The sequence below is a fragment of the Cricetulus griseus genome, chromosome 8 (assembly GCF_003668045.3).
Source record: "Cricetulus griseus strain 17A/GY chromosome 8, alternate assembly CriGri-PICRH-1.0, whole genome shotgun sequence".
NCBI classification, from domain to species: domain Eukaryota; kingdom Metazoa; phylum Chordata; class Mammalia; order Rodentia; family Cricetidae; genus Cricetulus; species Cricetulus griseus.
Genome location: NC_048601.1, coordinates 28,384,522 through 28,399,481, shown reverse-complemented (window position 1 = coordinate 28,399,481; position 14,960 = coordinate 28,384,522). Strand labels below are relative to the sequence as shown.

General features: G+C 42.4%; 2 protein-coding genes across 5 annotated transcripts in view; both read right to left on the bottom strand.

Annotated features, from left to right (window-relative positions):
- Positions 1-1,173, bottom strand: part of Alox5 (arachidonate 5-lipoxygenase) — a 45,534-nt gene extending 44,361 nt beyond the window's left edge. For all 4 annotated transcript variants that reach the window (XM_027429216.2, XM_035448983.1, XM_035448981.1 and 1 more), the window contains exon 1: positions 1,024-1,173. In XM_027429216.2, the coding sequence (XP_027285017.1) occupies positions 1,024-1,173 (150 nt within the window). The remainder of the gene's footprint in view (positions 1-1,023) is intronic.
- Positions 1,174-6,774: 5,601 nt separating this feature from the next.
- LOC103161724 (olfactory receptor 13A1) lies at positions 6,775-7,760 on the bottom strand. The gene is given in 2 exon segments (XM_027429385.1): positions 6,775-7,709; positions 7,712-7,760. Coding segments are annotated over 2 exon segments (984 nt in total).
- Positions 7,761-14,960: the final 7,200 nt, after the last annotated feature.

The window sequence follows — 14,960 nt, the reverse complement described above, 5'->3', positions numbered from 1 at the left end:
AGTCTACTTAGAGTTTCATGTGGGTTGACTTAACCATAAACTAAGCAGGCAGCCTGGTGAAATCTGAGCATTTTGGTTGTGTTTTAAGATCTGGAGGTGGTAGAAGGAAAAAGACACCCTTTGAATTCCTTCAGTGTCTGTTAGTCACTCACTGATCAAGTTTTATGCACTGGACATGTAGTAGGACCCTGAAAACCATGACCTGTCTGTGCTAGCCACGAGCTAGAATGTACACAACAGTAGCATCCAAGATGAATAGCCTCCCACAGCGCCTGGGTGGGGCTGCAGACGCAAGAACACTGGCTACTTTGGCTCCTGAGTTACCAGATTCCAGAGTCTGTATTAGAAGGAAAGACGGAAATCTTTTTTTCCCTCCAGAGAGAGGTTAATACTCAGGGAGGAAGTGTCCCCTTGCATGCACCTGCTGACAGGCTTTCCAAAGGCTGCTGTTAGGGAATTTTCTTCCTTGAAATTCCTCCAGGGCTGGGTGCAGGGAAGCCACCAAATGGGACTGGACTTCCCCATGACTCATGGATAAGATTGGACCTAACCTGTTTTCGGCTTGGTAAACTGAGGTCCACAATAGGGATAGAACAGTGATCACGCCCAAGTGGAACTCTGGGCTCTGATTCCCTGACTTACACTGAACCCCTGCCTACACAAAACAGAAGGTTGTCTAACAGGGCTTTCCGTGCTTTTCAGTAGAATAGCTGAGACACAAGGACCACAGAACTCCTCTCACAAGTTCTGGGTCCCATTTGTGAGACTTTATGCCTTCACCCACGGAAGAAGCCAGCCCCATGCAGAACCTACACTGGCAGCATTGTCTCTTACGGGGTCTCGCCACTAGGAAACCCAGAGTTCCTCAATACCTAAGTCCCACTTGCCGTGACATGCACAGGCTCTGGCGCTGCAGTCAGAGTCCCAGATGCGCTCACAGTTGGGACTCAGTCCTGCCCCGCTGCAGCCAGCCCCTGTCCCCGCCCCCTCCCCAGTCCTTGGGTCCCGAGCGCGCGTCCTCACCGCGCCACGCTCGAAGTCATTGTAGAAGGCCTTGTCCAGCAGGTGCTTCTCGCTGCAGCCCGCAGAGCCAATGAGGCTGAGGTAGATGTAGTCGTCGGTGCCCGCGAACCACTGGCTGCCGGTGGCCACAGTGACCGTGTAGGAGGGCATGACGCCGGGCAGTGAGTGCGGCTGGCGTGGGTGCAGGAGCCCACGAAGCTCAACGTGGCAGCGCACCAGCTTCTTGACCGTGTCACCCACGGCAGCTCCCTGCCACAGTGGTCAGCAGCCGCCTAGCCCAGCATTTGGGTCAGGCCCCGCCCAGGACCCCGCCCTGCCCTCTGGCTCAGGCTCCGCCCCTGACCCTGGCCAGCCCTGACACCCCACCTTCCACCTCATCCTTCTCTCCTATGGCTCCGGTGGGGCAGTAATCTCTGATGGGCGGGGGCGGTGGGGTGGAGGTTGTTCCTGTGCCCCATCTCTACCATGAAGGTGTCCTGGCAACCTAGCTTTTAGCCCTCACTTATTTATGAGGCATTAGTTAGTCGATCGCTTATTACTTCCGTCTTTATGGCTTCCTGCCTGCCTCAGTGTCCCTCATTGCCAGCACAAGTGTTGAGGTAGCACTGTCTACAGCCTCGTTCAGTTTTCAGAGAGGCAAGACTGCACATAGCCCACGCAGTCATTAACTTAGAGCAGGAGCTCTGTAGTCCACCGGGAGGCCACCTGTAGCTGAAGCCCGGGGATCTGGATCACAGAAACGGAATGTTCATTTCTTTACAGGATGCGCAGGTCTTCGCTCTCTCGGGGCCAAACTGGGAGAAATGGTTAGTGGCCGTGGGGAAAAGCCCTAGAAAGTAGTGGCCGAGGTAGAAGACTGCTAATCTGTACCTGCGGGACCAGTTGGAGCGTGGGTGGCATGCTTGCAGAGGGTGGGCTTGCCACTGCGGGAAAAGGAGAGAGTCTTGTCCAGAGATCCCTTAGGGAGCTGGGCGAGGCTGGGACTCCAGGGAGAAGAGTGGATGCCTCTTTGGTGATAGTCAAGCTGGCTTTATGGGGTCAAGGGAGAAAAGAAACCCTAAGGAAAGTAATTGCTGGAAAGGTGAGAAAGGCTATCCCACTGTGCTGAGAAAAGTACAGCAGGCTATCCCACTGTGCTGAGAAAAGTGCAGCAGGCTATCCCACTGTACTGAGAAAAGTAGAGCAGGCTATTCCACTGTGCTGAGGAAAGTGCAGCAGGCTATCCCACTGTGCTGAGAAAAGTAGAGCAGACTATCCCACTGTGCTGAGGAAAGTGCAGCAGGCTACCATGAACAGCAAGGAAACATAACCATAAAGGTCATGTGGTCACTTCTAGAAGGCGAGTTATCAACACCTCCCTCCTTAATTTACACTTGAATAATGGGCAGTATTAATTTGTTTTTAATAAACTGCATTGCTGCTTCTTGGTAGTTCCTTTCAGTTCTGCTTTTCCTGCCTTTCAATGGATTGATTGGATGGGGCCTGCCTAGATAATGAGACAATGTATAATTAACTGCAATTATAATGAGACAATGTATAATTAATTACATCTACAAAATCCTTCAACAACACACTAGTCAGAGTTTCAAAGAATGGCTAGGTGCTATACATTGGTCATACCTCAGTGTAAGTCAGCTCTTCTCGGAAAGTGTTTATCTTCCCATTTCGACAAAGCCTTGGCATATTTCCTTCCCTTCTGGTTTTCTCTTGTCTTCCTTCTCTGTCTCTAGATCTTGTACAAAGCCTTCCCAGATGCTGCTCCTTCTGTGCGTCTGTTTGTCTCTTCTCTTTGACTGAGATTTCACAGTTTTTTCTTACACTTACGAGTGCACTGCCATTCTGTCCTCCAGGACCTGCTGTCTTCATTTCTCCCACCAGGTGATGAGGTTCTCGGGGCTGGTGCTGTATTTTACTCATACCCAAGTGTAGCTCGATGTGAGGGACAAAGAAGCTGTACATAGATCCTAGCAGGGGGAGTTACTGGGGCGTCTGCGGCTTGCTAGGAAAGCAGGCTTTTGTGGTTGGCAAAGCTGAAGGTAAGGTAAGAGAAGAAGTTCAACCCTTACCTCCCCTTCCTGGTGCCATGATTCCCTGATTCATGCAGTAGTAGCATGTCCATGAGACATTAGGCCATTGAATTGGAAGAAAGCAAGGAGTTAGGGAAGAAATGGGAGGGGGAAATTGTGTATATAATTATATTATGTCTCAAAAAGTAAAGATAAAACAAAGAATTAAAAAGTCCAAGTTATCAGCAGTTCAATCACAACTGAATTTCAAAGTTTCCTTACCAGGACAATGCAAATTCAGCAGTAACAACCCAGATCTTTTCAAGGTTGGAGGTAGAGCCCTTTTTGAGGAAGATACTGACACCACCAACAGCCACTTGTTGGCACACAAAAGTTTTTTTTTTTTTTTTTTTTTTTTTTTTTTTTAAGGGGATGAGACAGGGTTTCTCAGGGTAGTCCTTGATGTCCCGGAGCACACTCTGTAGACCAGGCTGGCCTCAAACTCACAGAGATGCCCTGCCTCTGCCTCCTGAGTGCTGGGATTAAAGGTGTGCACCACCCCCACCCCGCCAAGCATTTGTTCTTTTAAGTCTTCAATAAATGTTGAACAAATGGCTATTCCTCTTGCTTAGCTCTTGCTGTTCTCTGATGCTTTGCACTTGTTCCCTGTCATTTAACCTTATATGATAAGCTCTGAGGCTTTGCTTCTGGGCCATATATCATGTCATTCTATCAACCTTGCACCTTGGTTCATAGGTGCTTAATGCTTTTTCTGAGCATGACCTTTTACAAAGTATATTTTAAATTATTTATTTGCTGATTTTATGTACCCATAGTGTATTTTGATCACGTTCATCCCTCATCCCTCTCTTTAAGTCCTTCTGTATATACCCTACCTCCTTCTCCTCACAACTTCGTGCACTATTTAGTTTTTATTTTCTAATAAGTTACTGAGACCAAATTTGTGCTGACCATTTACACACTAGTGTGGGGCCATCGACTAGAGCATGGGCGGCTTACCAGTGACCACACACTAAAGAAAACTGACTCTAGCCTCCCCAGCTGACAATAGCAAGAAAAGAAGATACAGGCACTCCACCAGACAGCTAAGAAAGAGGCTTAAGTAGCAAGATGAAGCAAAGGTCAAACAGTGTTCAATTGGTCTAGGAGGACAGAGTGATCTTAACCTGTTGGAGTACTAAGACAAGAAAAACATGTCCAGACTGAAAGATGTTAATGGGGACTCAGACTAAGAGAAAGTTGAAATTGGTATCTCCAGGGAACTCTGCTCTTTGCCTCCTCTTGAAATGCTCTGGTGGTATTCAGCACCCTACAGATTACTGACACAAGATTCACCTGTGGTGAAACAGCTGACCTGAACATCAGGGAGCTCTTGGTCCCCAGACTGATAGCTGGGATACAAGCATGGGACTGATTCAGAACCCAGGAACGTGGGTTTCAGCTAGGAAACCTCGGAAATCTACTGAACCTCCTGTAGTAGTTCAGTACTTATCCCTAGCATAGGTGTGGACGTTGGGCGCCCATTCCACATAGAGGGATACTCCCTGAACTAAGACACACAGGGGTGGGCCTAGGCCCTATTCCAAAGGATATGATAGACTCTGATGACACCCTATGGAAGGCCTCACTCTCCATGGGGAGCAGAAAGGATATGTGATAGGTAGGGTTTTAGTTGGGGGGGGATGGTAGGGGAAGAAGGGAGGGAGAGGGAACTGGGATTCGCATGTGAAACAATCTTATTTCTAATTGAAATTAAAAAAAAAAACATCTGCAAAGAAAAAAATTGAGGAAAAAAGATTCACCTGTAACTACTGGTCTAAGGTCTCTCAACTGCCCATCCCAGCTGCTCCTCTCCACTGAATCATTTCAGAGAGTTAACTGTGCTCTCATGCAACTTGACACCAGTAGTCCAGCCAGCCATCAATAGTCTATTTGAACCAGGGAGTATAATATTCATGTTTCCACACCTACTCTGGTCCTCAGTGAACACCCACTAAGAATGATTGATTACACAAAACACTTGGTATCATTTTGTCAGTAATTTCCCTCAATCTATAGGTTGACTTTTGTCTTTATTTTACTTGGGAAGAAACTAGAGTTCAAACTGATTTAGAGCTTCTGCCAATCAATAGCAAGCCTTTGCCACATTCTCACTTGCTCTCTGACCTTGGATGACAACATTGCTTGGCACTTGAGATGCAGCACTGCCTTGAAGCCTGTATTTGTCATTTCAAATAACTGTTTATTTGGGATACCGTCTTCCTACACATCACCTCAAATATCTGCTGTGTCAAATTCTTATTTGTTAATGCTCACTTAAGGCCCAAATGTTTGTCTAAATGTTCCTTTAAAATCCATTGTAAGATATAGAGATTGGAAAAATTATTAGAATCTAAGGTATAAAAATAAATACTCTTCATGGCATACTGAAAATCTATTAGTATCATACTGAGTCATCAGTAGCTGTTGACAAAGTGGTATTTATTGAGAAGAGTTGAAGATCACTGAAAGCGTCAAGATATTACTAGGGTGTCATAATTTCATTGTGGAGATTAGACCTAGTCCATAAGAATCTATATATAAAGGCCATAGTCAACTATAATTCATTTACTTATCAAATTTCATGTTTAAAATCATTTGCTTCTGATGAAGGATAAGGAGAATATGGATGAAGACTCAGGGACAATTCATCTCTCCTAAATCAAATATCAACTTCTATTCTTAGTTTCTATATAATCCTGCAAACAATATGTGGTTTTCTTTATTCTCAAAGATATAGCTAAATATTCACATCTTTCCTGTCATCATGAGAGTGGATTTTCCCACAAGGGTTTCTAACACAAGAATAGACTTAAGATCTCTCAGAATTAGATAATGATTTGTCCACCCAGGTTTATCCAGAAACAACAGAAGGATAATGTTACCTTCTTACAGTGCTTTTGTTACAGGTGACTCGTATCACTTGTGCACAGCCCAGGACAATGAACTGTGTCAGACCCTCAGAATTCAAGACCAACTCAGGAGGTGAGAAACCATGGGTATTTTTCTAGGTCAATAAACCACGTCATCATGCAATAAAGATGGAGTTTTTACAGTTAAAGCCAAGAGGTGAACCTAAAAAATTGTGTCACCTTGAGTCTAATGTTAGTGAGAAGAAATGGGAAAGCAAAAACAATAGTTCACATTAACATCAAAAATTGCCTTTTCAGCTTATAGGACTCCAACAGGAAGAGTTGATGGAGAATAGAAGGAGTGGATATTTTGGGGATCAGAGGTCACCTGAAGCAATTCTACAGTCATGAAATTGTCAGAATGCTATGGGGTCCACAAATATCACTCAAATTCTAAGTGTGGAATTTTCCCATGAATGTTGTGGATCCAAACAAAAGAAAGGCATTTCAATACAGATGGAAGACTAAGGCTCAGGGACATTTCTCTCATCTTAAAGGGTTCTGTTTATCTGTTAATAAAGTACTATAACACCCTGGTTTCAGGCCCATAGACCCCCAAGTCTCAGGCTCAGAGATGTGTGAGCTTAAATTCAAGCATACTGTTCTATTAGTCACTGCCAGGTACCAGAGCTTTGAGTCATTGACAAAGACACTGCACTGGGTGGAAAAGGTTTGCTTACTAGCCTTCCATGCACAAACAAGCCCATCATGTGCCCATGGGAAAATCCACCATGCAATACCAATCCCAAGAGAAGAGCTTCAGGAATCACATTTTAATTTTTGAGGAAAGGGAAAAGTTTCCTGAGAGCTGCTTTGACCTCCTTGTTTCTCAAAGTATAGATCAGAGGATTGAGTGTAGGACTCAACATGGTGTACAGTACACCAGCCACTTTGCTCTTCTCTGGGTTGTAGCTGGAGACAGGGCTTATGTAGGCATAGAAGACAGCAGTGTAATACATGCACACCACAATGAGATGGGAAGAGCAGGTAGAGAAGGCTTTCTTCTTCCCTTCTGAGGTGCGCATCTTCAGGATGCTGGAGATGATGAAGCCATATGACACAATGGTCATCAGGAAGTTCAATATGCCATAAAAAGCATCAGCCAAGACAATCATGACACTGTTCACATAGGTGGAGCTACAGGAGAGAAGGAGCAAAGGTGGTACCTCACAGAAGAAATGTGTAATGACATTGGGGCCACAGAAATTCAAGCGTGTCATCAGTCCTGTGTGAATGGCTGTGTTGAAAGCACAGAGCGCCCACACTCCAGCAGCCAACACGCTGCAAAATGCTTTGCTCATCATGTTGCCATAATGCAGAGGATGACAGATGGCTGCATAACGGTCATAGGCCATGACGGTAAGAAGGAGCAACTCTGAGGATGCAGCCCATGTAAGGAAATAGAGCTGGGCCATGCAGCCACTATAGGAGATGGGGTTCCTCTCTGACACCAGACCCTTCAGGGCCTTTGGCATAATGGAGGAGGTGCAGATGATATCCATGGTAGCCAAATTCAACAAGAAAAAGTACATGGGGGTGTGGAGCCCAGGGTTGCAGGTGATGGCCAAGATGATAAGAACATTACCTAGGAGGGCCACAGAGTAAAGAGAAAGGAAACAGATAAATAAGGGCAGCTGGTACTGTGGGTGCTCAGAGAAGCCCCGAAGGATGAACTCTGTCACCAGGGTCTGGTTTCTCATTGTCCGTGACTGACAAGGATATCAGAGACTATTAGATGATTTTCGACCCATGTTTTCATAAGATTTCAGGGCTAGAAAAAGAGATGAAAGGTTTCTTAAGAAATGTCATTGCCATGCTTCATTCATTCCTGACAACATGGCCTGAATGAATGACAACATACAACTTTCTTGCAATATACTAAGACAAACATCTCACTTCTACAGAAACAGAGTGTGATCATTCATCATAAAAAAATAAGTATGAGTCACCAGTTAGGCTCATTAATTCTCAATCACCCTCAGCCAAAGAGAAACAAATCAAATCAAAGCACCAGTCTGTCATACGGGATTTGATCAACTTAGGAAGGTTACTGACTTAGCATTCACATGGCCTCAAAAAATTAGGAAGGATGGGGCTTGAGGAACAGTGTCCCAAGTTGTGCTATGGCTTCCATATGCATTTGGTCATAGGTATCTACACATACAAGTGCACCAGAACACACACACACACACACACACACACACGTACACACACACCCCAGTTTTGAATCTGAGCAATACTTCCATTTCTGGAAATTTTTCTTGGGTAAATAATAATAATAAAAAAACTTCTCAGAGTAAAAATATTTAGGACTTGGAATTACAATGCCACTAATACTCTTCAAGTTGAGTTTATCACTGTGGTGTTGGATACTTATCAAAATGATGCACTGACAGCCTCTTACTTTGAAAATGCATTGGAAAATTTAAAATAATATGCACAACTGTTGAGAGTTAAAGCAAACACTAATCAAAAGGCATTTAGTGTATGTATCTGATGGCAAAATAACATGCATAACAGTCCAGGATTGGTTTTCATTTCGTTGTTTTTGCTAATGTGTTTTCTGATTTTTCTCTAAAGCAGCTTTTCTGAAAGGCGGGTGTATCATAAGAGCTTCTAATGATTCAGCAACTCCTCACTGTTGACAGGGAAAAGACTCCCGCACAGTACAGTGGAACCTCCTGCTCTGCAGACTCTTCTCACCTGTCTCAACCGTCAAAGCCACAGACACAGGCATGGACACAGACATGTACACAGTCACAGACATAGACATAGACAGAGTCACAGACATAGACATAGACAGAGTCACAGACATAGACATAGACAGAGTCACAGACATAGACATAGACACAGAAATGGGCACAGCCACAGCCGTAGCCACAGCCACAGCCACAGCCATCTCACTGCGAATGCACTAAGTCCCATCAGACTTTCAGTTCCTACAATCTCCTCAGCCATGAGGCCCTTCTCCTCAAACTCTAAATGGATCATCTGTTCCTCTTTCCACACGACCTCTCCCCATGGAGAAAGGGCCACTCTCTCTTTTATGAACCCTCAATATTCTATGCTGAACGTTGTTCTAGTATCCACTGCAGGTGACCTGTTACAAAGCTGGCTCTCTAACTTGGTCCAAATGACCATGTATTTTTTTGGCATAAATGCTATGCTTTATATTCAACTCTGTTATTTCATTGCTAAAGAACATCTAGCCCAAAAAACAGCAACCACATATTTATTCTTCAGGCAGTGTGCACTGTGACTGGAGAGAAAACCAGCATGTGTGTAACCTCATCTGTGCTTTCCTTCTTTTCAATCCCTTAGTCATTAAAAGTGTAAGAATGCATTCATTTTTAACTAATAATTACTTTTTTTGCCAAAATTTCAAAACATTAAATGCTTTTGAAAAATGTCTAAATGTCAGCTACAGTTTAAGTCACATTGCTCTTCTGTAAGGTGACAAGTGTCCTTCCAACAGAAGATCATGGTGTTGCGGTGATGTAAAGCAACGGATGACATAAGAAAGACCAGTGCTGGTGGACGCTGGGCCTTCATCTCAGTATCTTTCAGGCATCTGAGGATCAGACGCCCCAATTGTTTGGATGAGTGAAATAAGGACAATGTTCGTGTTACACTAACTTCATTTTTGTTTGAGAGAAAAAGATTAAATAGTTGGGTTTTTTTCTCAATGTATGATTTGGATCAAGAGAAATAAATGTGACATTGTGTGTTTGTCACCAAAGACCAAAGAGTGAGCTGTTCATCAGCAAGGGAGGCAGAAACTCTGAGCTGAGAAAACAAGTCAGGATGAAAAGGAGGGCTGTTGGCTTAGAGGGTCTAGGTGTCTGCACTCTGCACTAGATATTTACACTCTGATAACTGCAGCCATCGAGGTCCCTCCACCACACACACTACAGATTGACTTATAGTATTGTTGTCATAGCTACACCCAAAGGAGACAAGAGCCTCCATTCCCTACACTCCCAGAGCAGTAGAACACTTCATCTGTCACACATGTTACCAAACAACAAGAAAACCCACCACAGAGTAAATTTGAGCCTTATTCTTTTTCCTCAGTTCCAAAGTGAGGATAAGAAAAACTAAAGAACCTCCAACACAAATGAAGGATCTTCGCAGTGATAGAGTAGTTCCAACAAACGCTTTTAGATTGCAGGGACAGATTGCCCTGCAGGTAACTACCCACCTCAAGTGATTTTCAGACAAGGTGGACAGTCCCCTTGTCCAGCTAGACAACCGGGAGGCAAGGAATCAGGTTGCCAAGAGTGTCCATGAGAGTGACCATGACATCTCCTTTCCCTGCAAAGAACAAAGCTGACTCTCCTGTGAGAATTCTACTGTGTTCAGTTCTCACCGCAGTTCACAAAATTGTCACTAAGGATGCGAGTGGAAAGAGCGGGGCTTCAGCTATCAGCTACCCTTTGCACACTCCTGCCACATCCAGACAGCACGATGATCACACACTGCATAGTTAAACAAGGGTCATCTTACCCACATGCCGAATCCTCTAGTGGTTTAGCCTCCTAGAAAATAAACACACACTGTGAATTTCATCACTGCAGAAACACAACTGTACTCAGAGTCCCCAAAGTTAAAAATTTGATTTCATGTTTTTTCCTGAAGGTGAGTTGAATTTTACATAGATCACAACTTACTTTTAGTGTAATTTAATTTTAGTTCTAGTTCATGGTTCATTATTTCATAAATAAAGTATTTACTGTCTTGTGCTGGTTAAGAATGAGAAATTTACTACATCCTCGTTTTAAAATCTCTATAGGAGCTCAAGGTTTTTGGAAACACTATATAGTTTATTCAATGTACTTTTATTATATATGAAGAAACATGATCATACTCTAAGTGTATTTTAGCACAGAAAACTAAAAATCAGAAGATGATAAAATTTCAAGTACTTAGCTTTAAATCAAAATGACTTTGTTCAGTGTATTTATAAGGTCACTCTAAATGGCCTGTCTCAATCATGGAGCATCACTGGACAAGGCTAGTGTTCAATACCAAACTTTTGGATTCCAGGCCAGAATTCTTTGTTGTGTAACACCAATCTACCTGAAGTCTAGGAAATGTTATAAAAGGGTCAAAAAACAATTACCTATCAACAACTAGCATGGGTGTTTTTCTGGCTGTAATGCGGCATACAACCTTAAATTCAGCCACATTTGGCTTCTCATTCACATCATTGTCATCACATTTATGGGTCAAACAGTAATAATACCTAGAAAAAATAATTCCATGTTACTCGTGCTACAAAACTAAATACATTTGGTTAAATCAACAAGGGCTGTTTTTATATCATTCATTAATATTAAGCAGGCATGGTTACAAGTCAAGTTTCCCCCAATGTTTTATGTTACCCCATGGAACAAATGATCTTTGAAATACTCACACTTACCTTGACAAAACGTCATCTTTGTGCAGCTAACACATTGCATGTGTGACTTTCTCTTTGTCAACCACAGATGAAGTTGGCAACATGGTGGAACTGATTAACTGTGACAGCCAGATGGAGCTTTTTGTCACCCTATTTGAGCTCGTATTGCCAATAATTTTAGGCTCATCCTTAGTAACACTTGTCCCAGTCCATGGAAAACACTTGGGAGGATGTTCAGGGACATTTCTTTAAATGGACCCAGAAGGAGCAATTAAATCAAATCCCTGTGTGCTGGGGACTTGGCTGGCACTGGTGGACATGTACATTCTAGTTTGGGCTTCAAGCCAAATGTGTGGAACAGGGTATCAACCACAGTGGGAGATGACAGGTCATGGCACTGTCCCAGATCAGAAGAGGTCAGGGAAGACCCAGGCTCAGTTGCTCAGAATGATACATCCACACCTAGAAAATGTGATGTCTTGCTTTCACAAGCTGAATCTATTTGTTCAGTATAATGACAGTCAGTTATATCCATTTTCCCGAAAATTGAATAATTTCATTTATCTCTATGAATGAATAAAACTTCATTGCCTATATATATCACATTTTCTTTATCCATTTATATGTGATGGAAACCTATACTTATTCAATAACTTAAGTATTGTGACTAGTGCAGCCATAAACATGATTGTATAAGTGTTAATTTGGTACATGTCTTATAGTCCTTAAACAATATACTCAGGGTGTTTGGATGGTTCACATGACAAAGTTATTTAAGGGACTTCCACACTGATTTTCATAGTCTTTGGACTAATATACATTCCTATCAATGATGCATGTGTGTTCTCCTTTTCCTACATCTTTTTCTACACTTGTTGCTATTTTTGCTCTTAATAATGGTCATTCTGACTACATTGAGACTAAATATCAGTGTACTTTTAATTTGCTGTTCCCTGATGGCTAATAACATCTAGTATTTTTTCATGCTTATTGATCCCTTTCATGTCATATTTCAGAACCGATTGCTTAGCAACCTATTTATTTATTGAATTGTTTGGTTTAGCAGTATTTAGTCTTCTTTATTTCCTAGATATTAATTTTGCTGTCAAAGATACAGTTAAGAAAATATTTTCTTCCATTCCATAGATTATCTCTTCTGTTGTTGTTTCCTTTGTTATGCAGTTGTTCTTGTTGTTGTTAATTTCACACAAATCCCACTGGTCAATTTTTGGCTTTATTTCCTAAGCTATTTTGGTGTCCTTTCCCCCAAAATACCTTGCTTCTGCCTATATACCTTGTTTTCTGCTAATAGCTTCAGAATTTTTGGTGTATTGAGATGCTTTTTGACATATGCAAAATTTTTATTGTTTCAAAAATGTGCAGTTTTTATACCAAGATCCTTGATAAAGGCATGAGAAAAGGTGTGAATGAAAGACAATAACAAAGGCAGTAGCCACAGTCACTGGGCTGGAACAAAGCTGTTGGGGCGGGTGGTATAAGCAGATCACGTGGGTTGTACTGGCCCTTCACTCCAGGCATGTTCCCCTGACCCAGCCTTCCCTTTTCTGCCTTCCTGACCTCTGCAAACATTCCAGGTTAAATACATAAATCTAAAAATTCAAAGCATTAAAATAACTGCTACATCTTAAACTATTTTTGACTAGGGTAAGAGATAGGGATCTGGTTTCATAATTCTACATGTAGATACCTAGTTTTCCCACACCATTTGTTCAAAAGTCTTCTTTCCAACGTGTTTTGAAACCTTTGTCAAGAGACAGTTGGCTTCCTGGGCAAGGCAGTATGTACCTATTCAAAGCCCTTGGAAGGTGAAGACCGGAGGGCCAGGTGTTCAAGGTCATTCCCAGCTACATCGTAAATTCAAGACCAGCCTTAGCTATACGAGGCCCTGTGTCAATAAGCAAAACATATGAGATGCGTGTATCTGTATGCTTTCATTTCTGGTTCCTCTAAAACCCATTGGTATGTGTTTATGGTTTTATTCAAGTGTTGTGTTGTGTTACCATGGCTGTAGAGTGTAACTTGAGGTCAGTGTGGTTTTTTCTTTTTTTTTTTTTTCAGCATTAGTTTGGCTATTCAGAAACTTTCATACTTCCTCATGAATTATAGGATTATTTTTTTCTGTTTCTTTGAAGAATGACATTGGAATTTTGATGGGAACTTCACTAAATATATTGATCACTAGTAGCAATATAAACATTTCTCTGATACTAACTGATAGATCCACGACATGAAAGGCCTTTTAGTGTCTTCATTTTCTTCTTCAGTTTTTTTTTTTTTTTTTTTTTTTTTTTTTTTACATTTTCATTGCAGAAGCTATTCAGTTCCGCAGGTTTTTTCCTAGGAGTTATTTTTTACGTCATTGTGCATAGGACTGTTTTTCTCAGCATGCTTGTTACTTATATACAGAAAAGCTACTGATTTTACATGCTGATCTGTTACCTTCTATTTTGTTGAAAGTAAGTTCTTGGTATATGTATGTGTATGATGGGCTGTATGGGTGCAGGTACAGATGCAAACAGGTGTCAGGGGACAACCTAAGTGTCATTCATTGTCTTCCACCTTGCTCAAGGCAGACTCTATTGTTTGCTACTACAGATGTCAAGTTCCCTGACCCATTCATTTCAGTGGATTCTCCTGTTCCCATTGTCCATCCCACTGTAGGAGCTACCATGCCTGTCTTTCCATGAATCCTAGTGAAATTCAAGTCCTCATGCTTGTGTGGCAAGCACCTTAACCACTTATCCATTTCCCAAGGCCAAAAGTGAGTGAGTCCTAGGAGTTTCCCAGTGTGTCACTTACATACAAGATCATATCACATGCAAATAGACATGTGACTTCTTCCATTCGTAGCCCTATTTCCTTTCATTCCTTCTGTTGTCTTCTTCTAGATAAGACTTCAAATGCCATGTTGAATTAGAATTCAGAAAGCAGACTCCTTGTCCCGTTTCTGGTTTTAGTGAAAATGCTTCCTGCTTTTCCTCAACTTAGTATTATGTAACTATAGGTTAGTCACATAAATGCTCTGTCATGTGAGGTATGCTTCTTCTATTCCTAATTTCTTGAGAGCTATTTTTAAGAAGACTTTTAAAAGCAATTATTATTAGGTCTTTGGAAATTTGGTGCACTGTACTTTAATCATTATCACCTCTCTCCCTAGATCCTCCAAGATAAATCCCTTTTCACCACCCACAAAGTGTGTGCCACCCTCTGTTTTTAACCCATCAGTCTAATTGGTGCTGCCTAAATACTCATGTCTGTGGGCTTTCCACCTGCCAGGGGCTACACCTTTGAAATAAAACCCGACTTTCCTTCTCCCAGAAGCTGTCAAGTGTTGGTGGCTCCTCAGCTGAGAAGCTGACCTCCTGTTTCCATCCTAGGAATTTGTCTTGGTTGATCTTGTAGAGGTCTTGTGCATGTGTCACAAAAGCTCCTATAAATTTACGTGGGCACCTGCTCTTCTGCACCTGGAAGTCACAATTTTCTTGTAGTCATCCACCACCTCTGGCTCTTACATTCTTTCTGTTCACCCTGCAGCAG